The 16,349-nt window shown below is 48.3% G+C and overlaps 1 protein-coding gene across 28 annotated transcripts in view; it reads left to right on the top strand.

The window, feature by feature from the left end:
* MADD (MAP kinase activating death domain) overlaps nt 1-16,349 on the top strand; it is a 158,494-nt gene that overhangs the window by 10,867 nt on the left and 131,278 nt on the right. For all 28 annotated transcript variants that reach the window (XM_074997286.1, XM_074997276.1, XM_074997294.1 and 25 more), the window contains exons 2-3: nt 11,703-11,875; nt 12,809-13,423. In XM_074997286.1, the coding sequence (XP_074853387.1) occupies nt 11,817-11,875; nt 12,809-13,423 (674 nt within the window). In that variant the 5' untranslated portion in view covers nt 11,703-11,816. The remainder of the gene's footprint in view (nt 1-11,702; nt 11,876-12,808; nt 13,424-16,349) is intronic.

Raw genomic sequence — 16,349 nt, 5'->3', positions numbered from 1 at the left:
GTTTGAGGAAGCAGCTGTGCATGGCTGGATGAGTGATAGGAAGCTTTGTCACCTGAGTGTGTGTTTTCAGTTCTTAGCAAAGGCTAACGATCTCTGAAGCTCGTGTTGCATCCCTAAATGGGGAGAGACCATTTGGTGGTAAAGCCTGTTGTAGATATTAAGATCATGTTGCTCAGAGGCTTTAGGTTCTTGGAGGTAGATGTTTAATTGCCAGGTCTAGGTGAAGCTTTTTTGTAGTGTGGGCAGTGCTTAAAGCTCTTGTTTATGAGCCAAGAGAAGGGGAGAGCTGCAACTGCTATATAAATAGCTCTGACAGGCTGGGATCTAGAGAAGAGAGATTGGGTTGCTATGGAGACTGATCTGAATCAGATTACCTGCAGCTGTTGTTCTCTAGTCTGTGCTTGTGCAGTGGTTGCATGGCCTTGCCTGTGCTGGGGAGATGCTGTGATCAAAAACTAGACTGCAGGGATGGGACAGAGGAAGGAAGTATGTGACAGGATGATGAAGCCAGTCACTAGAGCAACCAAGAGCTTTCCTCATTCTGGCCTCAGCCCTATGAGGCAGTAGCAAAATCCCTGTCAGTGGGGTGGGTATGATTTGTTTGCATGTGCAGGATTGTTTCTGACAGCATTGTGTGAGGTGATTACGAACATAGCTTACCTCTGTGCACTTATGACATGGAGGCAGGTAACCCCTAGAGAAACAGTGACTCATCTATGCCAAGGATAGCTGGAATGATTATGATTATCTGGCCTGACCCTCTGTATAACACTGGCCATAGAAACAGAGGTAGCTGTGTTAGTCTGTACTCCAACAAAACAAAGCAGCAGAAATGTAGCACTTTAAAGACTAACAAAGTGATCTGTTCAGTGTTGAAGAAGTGGGTCTGTCCCGTGAAAGCTGGTCACCGAATAATTAATTTTGTTAGTCTTTATAGTGCTACATTTCTGCCGCTTTGTTTTACTGGCCATAGAAGTTTCCCAAAATAATCCTTAGAATATAGCTTTTTAGAAAAAACATCCAATCTTGATTTAAACATTGCCAGTGATAAAGAATTCACTCCCATGCTGGTGGGTGGAAGTAGTGGTTAATTACCTCATTGTCTAAAAATCTCTGAGGATTAGAGAATTTATCTCTGAGTCTACGGTTTATTTATATGTAAACCAGTTTAGTGATGCTGAGGGTTTAGGTGTTAAGGGAATAGAATATCTTTGTGTATTAAAGATGCCCTTTTGGGGGAAGATGTCAGTAAAGTTTTCCTGCTTTAGATGACACTTGTGCTCAAATCTCGATGTTAGATTTTGGTTTGCATTATATGTCTTTTGTTAGATTGTTCTCTTGCTTGCCTGCAGTGTTCAAGCTGAACTAGACAAACACGTTGCCACTATCCGTGTCAGGCATTCCTGCAGTGCTTCTAAAATTCATTCTTCTTCGAGTGTCCCCGTGGGTGCTCCACAATAGATGTCGGGCTCGCCCGGCGCCGCAGATCGGATCTTCCAAGCAGTTTCTGCCGGACCGCGCATGCGCCGGCGCGTGCCGCTCCCTTGCACGCTCCTGGCCACGTGCGCGATCTGGTCCCCGCCAGTTCCTCTTAACCGCCGTCGGCTGCAGACGGAATCTGAACTAGGCTAAGGCCAAGTTAGCGTATTCAATGGTTTTAACTGTTTTTTCTTTAAACTTTTCAAGTTCTTAGGCGACTGCAAGTTAGACAGTTGTTATTTTTTCAAAAAAAAAAACCAACAAGCGGGACGGCATTCAGTCCAGTCCCAGTAACAAGCGGAACACTGGAGGCCAGGAGCCTAGGGCCATCAGCCCTCCTGCCGCGGCAGGCTATCGGAGAAGGGGAAAAACAGCACAGAGAAGGTGCTAAGTACCCATTAACAACTGAAAGACTCACCAACAATGTCCTCTTCAGGATTTAAGAAATGTGAGTCCTGCCGAGAGGCAATGCCAGCGTCTGATGGGCACAGTCTCTGCATAAGGTGCCTGGGGGAGTCCCATGTCACGCAGAAATGCTCCTTCTGTGCAAAACTAACAGCCAGAGCAAGGAAGGACAGGGAGATGCGGCTTAAAATGCTGCTCTTCGACAAGGCCCTCCAGCCAGACGTGCCGGAGCGGCCGCAGCAGGAGGGACCCTCCGGGGCCCATAAAAGGAAAGTCGCCTCCCTCACCCCATCAGTGCAAAAACGGAGGAAAGCCTCCCCAGCCCGATCCCGGCCGGCAGCAACAGCAAGCGGGACGGGAGGAGCGCGCAGCCCCCAGCCACAGCAACAGCTGATCGGCGGCGGCACGGAGAGCCACGTGGAAGCAACTCAGCCTCCGATAATCAAACAGCCGCCCCGCACCGCAGGCAGGGCGGCGGCTAAACAAGCGCCGGTACCGGCGGCACCGCAAGCAGCGGCACCGACCCCTGGGGAACCGGCGGTGCAGAGCGCGCAGGCACGCAGCCCGCAGGCACCGGAGGACACCGCCCGTGCGGCACCGCCCATGAGCGTGCCAAGCACGGCGCGGACGGGGCCGAGATCCCCTACACGTCAGGGGGCGGAGTTACCTCCTCAAGGGAGGGGGAAGGCTACACACAAAACAAGGCACTGCAGCCCCTCTCCAGACAGGGCTGCGGAGTTGCTTTCTTTCAGCCCTCTGCTTATGCTGCAGACTCCAACCAGAAGGCAGGGGTCCCCCCTAGCCTACCCGGAGCCCCCGTCTCCATTTTTACAACCAGCCTCGCCCTGGCTGGGACCACCTTCACCCTTCCTGGGGTTTGAGCCACTGGAATACTATCCGAAATCGCTCTCTCCAGTGTCCCAGATCTCTCGACGATCTCGCTCCCCCAGACGCAGAGGGTATGCACCAAGGGAGTGGTCTAGGTCACCTTCCCAAGAACAGTGCCTATACTGCCATGGTCGCCCCTATCACGCGGGGCATAGACACCACCGGCAATCTACCAGGGAAAGATCACCACAGACGATCTCGTATCCCCGAGGGCAATCGCGACCGGGGACAGAGACTCAAGTATCTCAGGGGGGACTGGTTATGGAACCCCGAGATTTTCCCTCGCAAGCCTCTAGCGAGAGGGTGTACCATCACCAACAGGAACCGGAAGGGTCCAGAGAGGCGTACCCCAGTGGTTCCTCGCTCTCCTCCCCGGACGAGGCTACGGCCCCGGGGGACGTCCATCCTCCGGACGATCTCAAACAGTTTCAAGAGCTGTTTAAGAGGGTGGCCTTCACGCAAGGCATCCAGACAGCAGAGGTGCAAGAGAAACACCATAAGCTCCTCAAAAATCTCAGACCTCCGGCCTTCTCCAAAATAGCAATACCGCTTGATGAAGCAATCTTGGAGTCCGCCACTACGATATGGCAGACCCCTGCGACTATTCCGCCTGTCCACAAGAGAGCGGATAAGAAATACTTCGTGCCGGCGAAGGGCATGGAGTTCCTGTTCAGCCACCCACAACCAAATTCCTTGGTGGTGGAGTCGTCGCAACAAAGATCAAAGACATCTCAATTCAAGACAGGGGGAACAGACAAAGATGCCAAGAAGCTAGAGCTGTTCGGCAGAAAGGTCTACTCCTCCTCCACTCTACTGTTGCGAATGGCAAATTACGCAGCGCATTTAGCGAACCATAATTTCGACAACTACACTAGGTTAACCTCCCTCATGGACTCGCTTCCAGAGGACAAGAAACTGGTGCTCAAGGCCATCATGCAAGAAGGCTGCGCGGTCTCTAGGACGGGAGTTCAGATCGCCCTGGATGTTGCGGACACAGCAGCACGTTCCACAGCTACGGCAGTGGTGATGCGAAGGGAGTCCTGGCTCCAGACTTCGGGTATACCGAGGGATCTGCAGGCAAAGATAGTCGATCTTCCCTTCGACTCGCAGAAGCTGTTTGCTGAATCAACTGACTCGGTCCTTCATTCCAGTAAAGATTCAAGAGCCACACTTAGGACCCTGGGGATTTACACCCCTCCATACAGAAAGAAAAAGTACTACACTCAACAAAGACAGTACCAGTACCAGCAACAGCGTTCCCAGTACCACAGGGGTTACGAGCAAGGGCGACATCAACAGCACCAGCAGTACAGAACTCCCAGGCGACGTTCCCAACAGAGCCGTGCATCCTCGGGGCAGGGCCAAAGGCCACAAGTTTGACACACAGATCCAGGGCTGCGCCATCACTACCATCGCACAAGGTCATCCGAAGCGGCTATTCCACCATCGCCTCCGACCATTCTACGACCAGTGGCAAAGGATCACCACAGACAAATGGGTGCTGGAGATCATAGCCACGGGGTACGCCATCCCCTTCCAGTCGCTCCCACCGCCACGACCTCCACCCAGGCCCCACCTCCAGGAGGCCTCCCATGTAGCGAGGCTCAAGCAGGAGGTAGACCATCTCATGCTCATAGGGGCAGTGGAAAGAGTGCCGGAGCAACTGCAAGGAAAAGGGTTCTACTCGAGGTACTTCCTCACGGAGAAAAAGACAGGAGGCTGGAGGCCCATCTTAGATCTTCGAGGCCTCAACCGGTACCTGCGCAAGCAACGCTTTCGGATGATCACAATCGCCTCCATCCTTACGGCACTGGACGATGGAGATTGGTTCGCAGCCCTCGATTTACAAGACGCGTATTTTCACATAACTATCCATCCGGCTCACCGGCGATTCCTCCGGTTCATGGTAGGCAAAGAACATTTTCAATACAAGGTCCTACCGTTTGGCCTCTCCTCGGCCCCCAGAGTCTTCACCAAGACCTTGGCAGTGGTGTCAGCCTACCTGCACAGACAGGGGGTATTTATATTCCCATATTTGGACGACTGCCTACTCAAAGAGGCCTCGAAGGAGGAGGTACTACGCATGATACGCGTCACAGCAGGCACGTTCTCTTCGCTCGGCCTGGTTATCAATCTGGCAAAATCAAAGATAGACCCCACACAGGACATAGAGTTCATAGGGGCACGCATAAATTCTATTACAGCGATAGTATATCTACCAGAGACTAGCTTTCGGGCCATCGGCTCCCTCGTGCAGGTCATTACCTTCAGCCCTACGGTGCCGGTCCTGACGTTCTTACAGCTGCTGGGCCACATGGCAACGGCGACGTTCGTAGTACAGAACGCCAGGTTACACATGCGCAGCATGCAGCACTGGCTGGCAAGCGTATACAAACCGGCAGCACACACCATTCACAGGGTGGTGTTGCCCACAGCAGAGGTGCGCAAATCCCTGCAATGGTGGGTAAACCCCAAGAACTTGCTAACAGGGGTACCCGTCCACCAACCACAAATATCGGTTTTTCTTACTACAGATGCCTCCCTCATAGGGTGGGGAGCACACATGGGCGAAGAGGTGACTCAAGGGCTGTGGTCCTCCACGGAGCAGTCACTGCACATAAATATACTGGAGCTCAGGGCAGTGTTCAATGCCTGCAGACACTTTCGAGACCATATACAAGGCAAAGTAGTCGGGATCAGTACAGACAATACCTCCACCATGTTTTATATAAACCGGCAAGGAGGAGCTCGGTCCCGTGCCTTATGTGCGGAAGCAGTCCGGTTATGGAACTGGTGCATCGCCAACAATATAATCTTGAAAGCCTCGTACTTACCAGGCGCTCACAATGTGAAGGCAGACCAGGTGAGCAGGCGTTTTGCACTCGCGCACGAGTGGCAGATCCGTCCCGATCTGCTATGACCGATTTTCCACGCATGGGGTTTTCCCCAGATAGACCTGTTTGCCACTCAACAAAACAAGAAGTGCCCACGATTCTGCTCCAGGGCAGGACTGGGACGGGGGTCCCTGGGGGACGCGTTCGCGATCTCGTGGAGGGGCCCCCTGCTTTACGCTTTTCCTCCCACAGTGCTGATTCACAAAGTCTTGCAGAAAGCCAGGAGGGAAGGAGCCCGAATGATCCTGATAGTCCCAACGTGGGATCGACAGCAATGGTTCCCCCTACTCCTGCGCATGTCGGACCATCCACCGATGCCTCTTCCGGTGGTGCCGGATCTGCTCACGCAAGCCCAGGGGTCCATAGTGCATCCGCACCCCCAAGGCCTGCGACTACAAGCGTGGTTAATCCATGGCTCAGCTCCCTAGAGAGCACATGCACGGAGGAAGTGCAGCAAGTCCTAGAAAGTAGCAGGAGGACTTCCACCAGGAAGACCTACAAGCAGAAATGGACTCGCTTCATGGCATGGTGTTCTACCAAACAGCTGGCCCCCCTTTCGGTGCCTATACTTGTAATATTAGAGTATTTACTGGACCTCAAGAGAGGAGGACTCTCACTATCCTCGTTAAAGGTCCACCTTGCCGCCATTTCGGCGTTCAGACACGAGGAGGAAGGGCACACGGTGTTTGCCCATCCCATGGTTACCAGGTTCCTCAAAGGGTTGGTAAACCTATACCCCCCTCGGAAACCGCTTCCACCTTCGTGGAACTTGGACCTGGTGCTTAACGTGCCAACGGGACCACCGTTCGAGCCCTTGACCACGATTTCCCTCCGCCTCCTTATGATAAAGACGACCTTTCTTCTCGCAATTACGTCAGTTCGCAGGGTGAGCGAACTTGCGGCAGTGATGGCAACGCCACCCTGCACTGTTTTTTCCAAGGAGGCGGTAACCATACGGCTGCATCCAACCTTTGTTCCCAAGGTTTCTTCTGAGTTTCACATTAACGAACCTATTGTTTTACCCTCGTTTTATCCAAAGCCTCATAACTCTAACAAAGAGGCGCGCCTACACCTCCTGGACGTGAGGAGGGCGCCAGCCTTCTATGTAGACAGGACCAAGTCCTTCCGGAAAACGGATAGACTCCTAGTCTCTCTCGCTCCCAAATCGAAAGGAGAAGGTCTCTCTTCGCAGAGAATCTCGAAGCACATCGTATCCTGCATAAAAATGTGCTACGAACTCAAAAAGACTCCTTTACTGGCCACTCCCAGGGCTCATTCCACTAGGGCGGTGGCGGCATCAACAGCCTTCTTCAAGGGCGTTGCGCTAAAAGACATTTGCAGAGCGGCGACCTGGTCATCCTATGACACCTTCGCCAAACATTACGCCCTTCACAGGGTATTCCAAGAGGATACCCGTCTCTCGACAGCGGTCCTCTCGGGGACAAGCTGCACATAATCCGATTACCCACCTCCTATCTTGGGTTACTGCTGGGTAGTCACCTATTGTGGAGCACCCACGGGGACACTCGAAGAAGAAAGACAGGTTACTCACCGTAGTAATGGTGGTTCTTCGAGATGTGTCCCCGTGGGTGCTCCACTACCCACCTATCCTCCCCGCTTCGGATCTCTGTTTAGTGTTTTTCAGGAGCATCCGAGGCGGTTGGTCAAGGAACTGGCGGGGACCGGATCGCGCACGTGGCCAGGAGTGCGCAAGGGAGCAGCGCGCGCCGGCGCATGCGCGCTCCGGCAGAAACTGCTTGGAAGATCCGATCTGCGGCGCTGGGCGAGCCCGACACCTATTGTGGAGCACCCACGGGGACACATCTCGAAGAACCACCGTTACTACGGTGAGTAACCTGTCTTTCTGCCCACACACAGAACTACATCCAGATCATGGTATCTGTGTCTTCATCTACACTACCAAGTTTTGTTGACAGAAACTGCCTTCTGGTGACAAAACAACAAGAATGTACACATTGCAATGTGACTTTTGTCAGGAAAATTGCTCAGTTGTGGCAACAAAAAAGACTTCCATCTCCATGAAAGCCTTTTTGCTTTTCCTTTCCCTTTTCTGTAGACCAGAGGTCAGCAACCCCAGGCATGGGTGTCAAGAGTGGCATGTGATCTGGTCTTCATCAGCATGCGAGGCAGGAGCTCAGTCCCACCTCTCTTCCCCCGTGCTGCTGGGAGCTTGCCCAAAGCCTTGCCATCTGTGGATTAAGTAAAGACCAGCTAATGCTACCAACCACCACCTAAACAGTGAAGCTCTGCATCTTAATTTACTAATTATGCTGTTGTAAGTAGGGCTATTAGTGACTTTAGAAAGTGTCACAGGCACTCGGCCATACATAGAGGTCAAAAGGTCAAATTTCCACACGCCGCTTCAGAAAGGTTACCGACTGCAGCTATAGACAAAGAGCCAGTGTAGACACTGCTGATTGTTTTGTTGACAGAACTGGTTTCCATAACGCTTGCCCTGAATTGAGCTGCTCTGATCTACTCTTTGTTCCCCAAACCTTGGATTGCTCCTGTTCTGCCTTGCACTAGGAACAGCTGGCTGGCAGACTGAGTAGTTAGGTCCCAGGCCTTTAGGCCTTCTTTGCTTAGGCTTATGCTAACGATTCTGAACAAAGACTGTGGCCAGAATCTGGTATAGTATATTACCAGGATCTTGGCCCTTCAGTGAAACTGAAGCCATCAAGATGTCCACTGTTTTCCTATGGGCTGTCTTGGGGCTGGGCGATAATTTTTGGTGGGAAGGGGCACTCCAAGATTTTCGTAAGTGGTCAAGGGACGCACTTTCCTATGAAGGAGGTGTGGGGTATTGGGCAGAGGTTGGGTGCAGAAAGCAGCTTGGGGCAGATGATTGAGGTATGGGAGGAGATGCAGGGTATTTGGGGAGAGTATAGGTGCAGGAATGGATTCTGACCTGAAGTAGGGGTCCGGTAGGGTGTGTAGGATCTGTGAGGAAGTTGTGACCTGATGTACGGCTGCAGGAGACGATGCAGAGGTTTGGGTTATAACCTGTAGCAGGGAGTTGGGGTTTATGAGAGGGTGAGATGCCAGGTGCAGACTCTGGATGGGAGATGCTCGCCTTAGGTGTGCCCAGCCAGCAGCATAGCAAGACCTTTGAGCAGGTTCCCTGCCTTCTGTGCTTGCATTACACTCATGGGCAGGGAGCAGACTCCGCATGCTGCTCTCACCCAGAAGCACAACCCAGGCAGCTCCCATTGACTGGTTTCCAGACAATGTGAGCTGTGAGGATTGTGCCGGGGTGTGGACAGCACACACAGTCCTTTCCCCATGGGGCACACACTGAGTGGAAATATGGGGGTTGCTGCTATGAGTAGCTTGTGGCAGGCAGGCAGTCTTCCTGAAGGTCGTGCTGGGCTGTGGAACATTGACAACCCAGAGCATCATGGTGGGCCAGAGCCGAAGGTTTAGTGGGCCAGATCCATCTTGACTTCACTAGGAGGCAGGGCAGAACTAGCAGCAGACAGTCCAGGTCCTCCTCTGACCACGACCACAGCTCATGCCCCTGTCCCTAAACCGAAGGATGGAGTTAACAACAAAAATTATCAAACGATGTTCACACTTCTTTCCTCTGTGGAAAGATCATGTTGACATGCGGGGCGGGGGGGGCATCATAAATCGACAGTGTGAGCAATGCACTGTGGGTATGTACCCACACTGCAGTATTGTGGGAAGACAGAAATGATCTCTGTGCATCTCAGGTTTCCCCTCTACCCCAGTGTTCTTCCGCCACCTGTTCAGCTGCTAGGAGCAACATGTTGAGTAGCTTTGTGAGCTCTCCTTGCTGAGTAATGTTAAAGCAAGAAAGTAGCCTGTTTCCCCTCCTCCTGAGGCAGCAGTCTGCCATCCAGCTGTTCCTAGTGCAAGGCAGAACAGGAGCAATCCAAGGTTTGGGGAACAAAGAGTAGATCAGAGCAGCTCAACTCAGGGCAAGCATTATGGAAGCCAGTTCTGTCAACAAAACAATCAGCAGTGTCTACACTGGCTCTTTGTCTACAGCTATAGGCAGCAACCTTTCTGAAGTGGCGTGTGGAAATTTGACCTTTTGACCTCTACGTATGGCCGAGTGCCTGTGACACTTTATAAAGTCACTAATAGCCCTACTTACAACAGCATTAGTAACCGAGATATGAATTTTCTGGGTCTTTATAGGGGCTCTTTTGCATTCTTGGCTTAATCTAATTCTTGACTCCCCCCGCCCTTCTGCCCCTCTGCTCTCTGATTTGCTCGCCTTGATCATTTTTTTCTGATTTGTCAACCTTGATTACTTTTTTGGTTCTCTGTGCCTTAAATATTGGGTCTGTTCTGGTATGGCTATGGTCTGAAGAAGTGGGTCTGTCCCATGAAAGCTCACCACCTAATACATTATTTTGTTAGTCTTTAAAGTGCTACTTGACTGCTTTTTTATTTTGTTTTTATAAAGAAGAAGGTGTGTCAGGCAGACTTTGACTGAATGATAAAATTAGTGAATGAAGAGGCTTATCGTCCCTCAAGATAAGGGAAGATAAATGAGAGTAATGGGCTAGAATAAAACAAATGAGTATCTAGTTGGAACACAGTACTACTTATTGCAAGATTAATTAAGGAATGAGATAGACTTACAGAGGAAGTGATGGGACCCCCATTGCTTGGGACTCTAATAATTGGACTAGATAGAGCCGTGAAGATACCATAGAGAACAATCCTGCCCTGGTTCACATATAGCATTGGGAAGGCAAGTGACCTCAAAGGCTTAGGCCTAAAGATTCTTGCTATGATTACCCATTTTGATTTATGCTTAAGCTTGTAAGCTAATTCAGGGTTTCATAGGCTGCTTCCACTAGGAATCTGTTACTACTTTGATGCACTTCTGTTTATGTATAAAGAATAGACAACAAGGTCCTGTTTTTCTGAATCAAATAGGAATGAAATTGCAGGAGATAGTTGCCTTGCTCCTGATCCAGGCTTCTTTCCAGCCAGTACCCTGCACAAGCATACTTTCTCTCTCCCAGCCTTTTCCCAAGGTGATATGCCACAAATGCTTCTCTGATTTGTTTGAGATTTCCTTAATACCTTACTTGTTTGCCTTTTGGGTTTTTCAGCTGCTTCTCTCCACATGCACAAAACTCATTCAAACAATGTCGGCTCCCTGTTTTGCATTCACACCTCAGGGAAGACCCCTGAAATGGTATGTTTCTCTCCAGTTGTGGCCTTGTATGCTGTCTGTGTTTTGTGTAGTGGCTCCTATTGGTTTCCACTATGTGTTGCATAAATGACCATAATTGCTTTTTACATTGATCTTGAATGAAGAGCAGCTGTTACACCCATGAACTTCAAAAGTTTAATCTAACCCCCAGCATAAACACTATTTTTAGATATCATTTTCTCATATTCAGATTTACCTTGTGGATATAAATAAAATCCATTTGGTGGTTCTGAATCCTGTTGCTGTGATGAGGCGATGGGTCTTGCTGGGTGTTTGTCCCCAACACAGCCTCTAGTGTGCAACCCTGAAATTCACTTTAGAGCTTTCTGCAAAGTGAGTGTGTTTTAGTGGGAAGCCTAAAGCACTTGCTGGATGCTGCATATCCATCTGGGTAATTCAGAAGGGACACTGGAGAAGAAATTTGAATGACTTTGTTTCTTGCACATGGAACAGAATCTGTGAGAGGTCAAGACTGTACATGAAGGTGAAATCTCTAGAGAAAAAATGACAAGGGACTAGTATAAGTGTGTCATCTGTTCCTGTTGGTATGAAACACAGCAGTTGTGAGAGGTATGCTCCATGACAAAAGGTCAGTTACTATTAGAACAGTAATTGAGCCCTCGAGGAGCACTGAGATGCTTAGCTTCCGAGGGAATGCAGCTGTCCCTAGGATGAGCACAAAGGTTTGTGGACCATCCATTTTCCATCCTCTAACTTACTCTCAAAGCATTGCTGCCTATGGTCATGTCTCAGGTCCTCACACAAAACTGTGCTGCTAGTGCACGTGACACTGATTCTGTCTTCTCTCCTGGTTTCAGATTGAACTTGTCAAGCATCTGAGTGTGGGTTTTCTTCCCTGAGGCAGCTGCAACGGCTGACTGGACCAATGATCAAGAGATTCACTGAAATGACATAGTGAGGGGGACAGGACAATGGTGCAGAAGAAGATCTGTCCTCAGTTACTTGACTACCTTGTGATCGTTGGGGCCAGGTAACTCAATTTTCTGCCATCAATGGCTTTGCCAGTATATAGATATTAAAAAAGCATGGAACCACGTGCAATTTTGAAGTGTATCCCATGAGAATACTATCAATATAGGCTAGATCTATTGCTTTCCCTTAAAAATAGATTTATTATTCAGAAACATCAGAAATGATTATGCATAAAACCAAATCAGATGGAATGACTTTTAAAATAAGTGTTTACATACTCATTCAATAGTCAGTTAATTCTGGGTTATTATCAAATACAGAATTGATTCTTAAAATGTTTGTCAAATACACAAGCAGCATTTGTTGCTTATTAAGGCTTATTTAGCAGTTTTTCATTTATTCAGTAGCTATGTCGTGCATCTAAGGGAAGATTGAAAGAACTGGGCTTGTTTAGTTTAGAAAAGAGAAGATTTAGAGGCAGACATGATAGCAGTTTTCAAGTACCTAAAATAGAGTTTCAAGGAGGAGGGAGAAAAATTGTTCTCCTTGGCCCCTGAAGATGGGAGGAAAATTGTGAAAGGTAAGTGTAAATGTAGTCTTGAGATATATGAAGTTTGGTTGCATTTTATAAATCAAAATCAGGGAAACCTTCCTTCTCAAGAGCGTGAACTCCCTCAAGACGTACCCAGTGATCACTCCAGTCATACTCGGGGATTTCTGCTCCCCCTTGCACACTAGTAATAATATTACAGACCATTCCTTTCCCTTACTATGATGATTCTGGTCCCATGTGTCTGCCTTCCTTCCCCTGTACTCTTGGACCTCTTGGTAGGTGTACCAAATGAGAAGCTGTGCTCCCTTCAGGTATTGGAAAGGAAGCAGAGATTGAAACTGGTTCCATATGGACTAGATGGTTTGCATGTGGAGTGGCCAAAGTTGGATATCGGAATTGGCCAGGTGGGTAATTGTGTAAATATGTTTTTGTTTATAGGCAGCCAAGCAGTGATAGTGTGGCTCAGACTCCTGAGCTGCTCCGACGTTACCCTCTGGAAGACCATGCAGATTTCCCTTTGCCTCCTGATGTGGTGTTCTTCTGTCAGCCAGAGGGATGCCTGAGTGTACGGCAAAAACGCATGAGCTTACGAGATGACACCTCGTTTGTCTTCACACTCACAGACAAGGATACTGGTGTCATTCGCTACGGGATCTGTGTCAACTTCTACCGCTCCTTCCAGAAGCGAGTGCCCAAGGACAAAGTAGAAGGCACTAGTGGGCATCGAGTTTGGGATGGACAGAAACCCACCAAACCTGGGGATGCTTCTGTTGCCCAAGATGAGGCAGGCAATGAGAGTTCAGAGAGTGGGTCTTCACTGCAGACACCAAGCACAGAGTCCACCTCAGATGCGAACCGGTCGCCACACAGTAAGCATGTGGCCAGAGGCAGCCATCACTCCCGGAACAGCACCCTGACTTCTCTGTGCATCCTTAGTCATTACCCCTTCTTTTCCACTTTCCGTGAGTGTTTATACATACTGAAGAGGCTAGTGGACTGCTGCAGTGAGAGACTGCTGGGCAAGAAGCTGGGGATCCCTCGAGGGGTGCAGAGGTATGTAAGGGCAATGGCGAGGCCGTTTCTCCTACTCTCAGATCCAAGGTCTTCCTGTGGTTCTCTGCTTTAACCTCTGTTCCAAATGATTTGTGTGTGTTCGTGGGAATGATGAGGGTGGTGGTTGTTTGTCTGTGCTGAGATATTTCTGTTGTAATTCAGCTTCACAAATGGCAAGATCTGTGGTGATTTTTGTAAAAATTCATAGTTGTCTAATTCAATAATTGGATTTTGTTTTAAACTCTGTTGTACCTACATGAAACAGAGACAATAACCTGGTAATAGTTCTGTCTAAATCTGAGCTATCATTTCTAAATCTAGACTGTGATGCTATGGTTATCTTTGTGGTACCTGAGTGCCATGGTGATGCACACTCTGACAGATACAACTTTGGCTGTGAGGGGTTTGAAGACAGAAATTAGAATCCTAGGAAGAAACCAATGCAATGCATTTTAACTCAGGGAAAAATAATCTGAAATTAATTGCCAAGTGGGAAGGAGAAACTTCAGAAGCAGACATGGCCATGAGAGGCAAGCCATTTGTAAATTCATTTATAAATTGTGGTTTGTAAATTCATGTCTCACTGCCCACAATAAAGTGAAATAAGATCTGAAAATCCAAGTTACTTAGGATGCATATGTAAAAGTCTATAACACCAAGGAGCAGGGAAGAGATAGTACTGCTTTCTACAGCTGTATTGTGACTCCGCCTATGTTATTGTGTTTACTGCAAAAAGTTAGAATTTGTACAGTAGAGAACAAGCCTGCACTGACATCAGAGACACGTACTGGGTTATGTATTTTCTTAATTTCTGATTCTATGAATTACCTTGCTACTAGCCTTAGGCCTCATTTCCTGAGTTGTGGGTAGGCTCTCTCTGCCCTCAGAGCAGTATTCTTCTAGAAAAATGTTACATCTTAAACTTTCCAAGTGCTATGCAACCATAATATGAATTTTATTCTGCCCCATTCATCATTAGTAGTTTTGCTCACCAAATTCCAGGGTCAGAATCATTGTCAGTTACCACATCAGAGGCAAAACTTAGCTGGATTTTCAGATGGAAGTTTAGTTCTGGCAGTTACCCAAGCTGTAAAATGAGCTACTTTTGGTCTGATAAACACTGAATCAAAATAAAGCTGGAATCTCATATTGATCTGAATTACTTTTCTGATTATAACTGCTCTTCAGAGACAGAAATAATTTCTGCTGTCGGCTGGCTGGTGCGTGGAAGCTGGGTGGTCTCATGGTGCTAGCAAACAGATATTCAGAGATGCTGAGCTGCAGATGGGGGAAGTGGGTGCGGGAGAATGGGTAGGAAGTGAAGGGATAGTATGGGGAACAAGTATTAAATATCGGCTATTGAGCCTAGCAGAGAAGATGTAATCATGTAGCTGGTAGTTTGCTAGATACGTTCAGACTGGAAATGAGGTGTACATTTTGACAGGTGGAAGTAATTAACTGCTGAAACAAGTTAGCATCATTGCTGAAGATTGTATATTTTTCTCAAAGCTATGCTTATCAGTTATTTTGTGGGCATTCTGTGGCCTGTGCTGTACTGGGGGTCAGATTAGATGATCACAGTGGTCCCTTCTGGTATTAGAATCTATGGATCTATATAATTTTCAGGGGGATGGGCTGTGTAAACCTGAGTGTGTAGCATCAGGGAAGTTAAGCTGCAGGCTTTCATTGTCATAGGATTTAGAAGTACTAGACTGGAAGGAAAAGAGGATTGCCAGATGAAAGCTCACACACTCTGGGAGAGTGAGTGTGCTGAGGAAATAGTCTGTGTGGTGTCCTGTGTAACTGGAGAGTAATAAAATAATGGCCCTTTGCCTGCCAGAACACCTTGCAATTCAAAATTCTGTCTGCAGTTCAACCCTATCTCTTCCTTATCTGTCTTTCAAGGTGGGGTTTTGGTAACAAATTTCCTGTGAGAGTGAATCCCTAGAGAATAAGTATGTATGTTTGTACTCTGGAAGTCATTACCTTGCTCTTCCTATAACATAGGGTTGTATCACTTCACTGGGATCTGTGTATACTCGCTAAAGGGGAGAGACTTTTAGTTCTCCGAGTGGGAATTACTGCTCTGTCACTTTGCCAGATTATAATATTGCAGAAGGTCTTGAAGATGAGATTATTCTCCTTGATGGCCATCCATTTCTCTAAAATGCCAAAGAACATTGCGGATTAGCTAGAGAAATCAGTGTTTCTGTTAATGAAATGCAGCCACGTCTTCTGTAGGAGACTTCAGTTGTTTAACAGGTCACAGTTTAGCTAGGTGGAGGTATAGCTCAGTGGTTTGAGCATTGGCCTACTAAACCCAGCGTTGTCTTTGAGGGGGCTACTTAGGGATCTGGGGCAAAATAGGCTTAAAAGAAAAAAGTGGAGGGGATGGTGCTTGGTCCTGCCAAAAGGGCAGGAGACTGGACTTAATGACTTTCTGAGGTCCCTTCCAGCTCTGAGATGTGTATCTCCATATATTATATGTGTATCTCCATTTAGGACAGGAAGTAGGAAAATATTAAAACTGCTGGAGAAATTTAGTGAAGTACATTTTAACAACCTGAACTGGATTTGTACAGGATTTCAGGATCCCCATGTTGTTCTTCGAGTATCCCTGCGAGTGGTCCACGTTAGGCGTCAGGCTCGCCCTGGCACTGCAGAGTGGAGATCTTGATAGCTGTTTCTTCCAGACTGCGCATGCATGGCTCCTCTGCTCCTCTTCATGCTCTTTTCATCATGTGTGTGGTCCAGTTTGATCAAGTTCCTCTCAACCGCCAACGGCTGCAGATGGAGCTTCCAGCTGCACTTTCCTTGGCTTCAATTCCTCGATATTTTTCTCATCTATTTCTTCAAGTTTGTAAAGTTACCCTAGTTTAAGTACTTTTTAGTGTTTAATTGCCTGTTTAATGTTTAGCCGTCCTTG

This window comes from Carettochelys insculpta, chromosome 6 (assembly GCF_033958435.1).
Source record: "Carettochelys insculpta isolate YL-2023 chromosome 6, ASM3395843v1, whole genome shotgun sequence".
In the NCBI taxonomy this organism is placed as follows: domain Eukaryota; kingdom Metazoa; phylum Chordata; order Testudines; family Carettochelyidae; genus Carettochelys; species Carettochelys insculpta.
The sequence above is the reverse complement of the archived record's forward strand: the minus strand, read 5'-3'. Positions and strand labels throughout refer to the sequence as shown.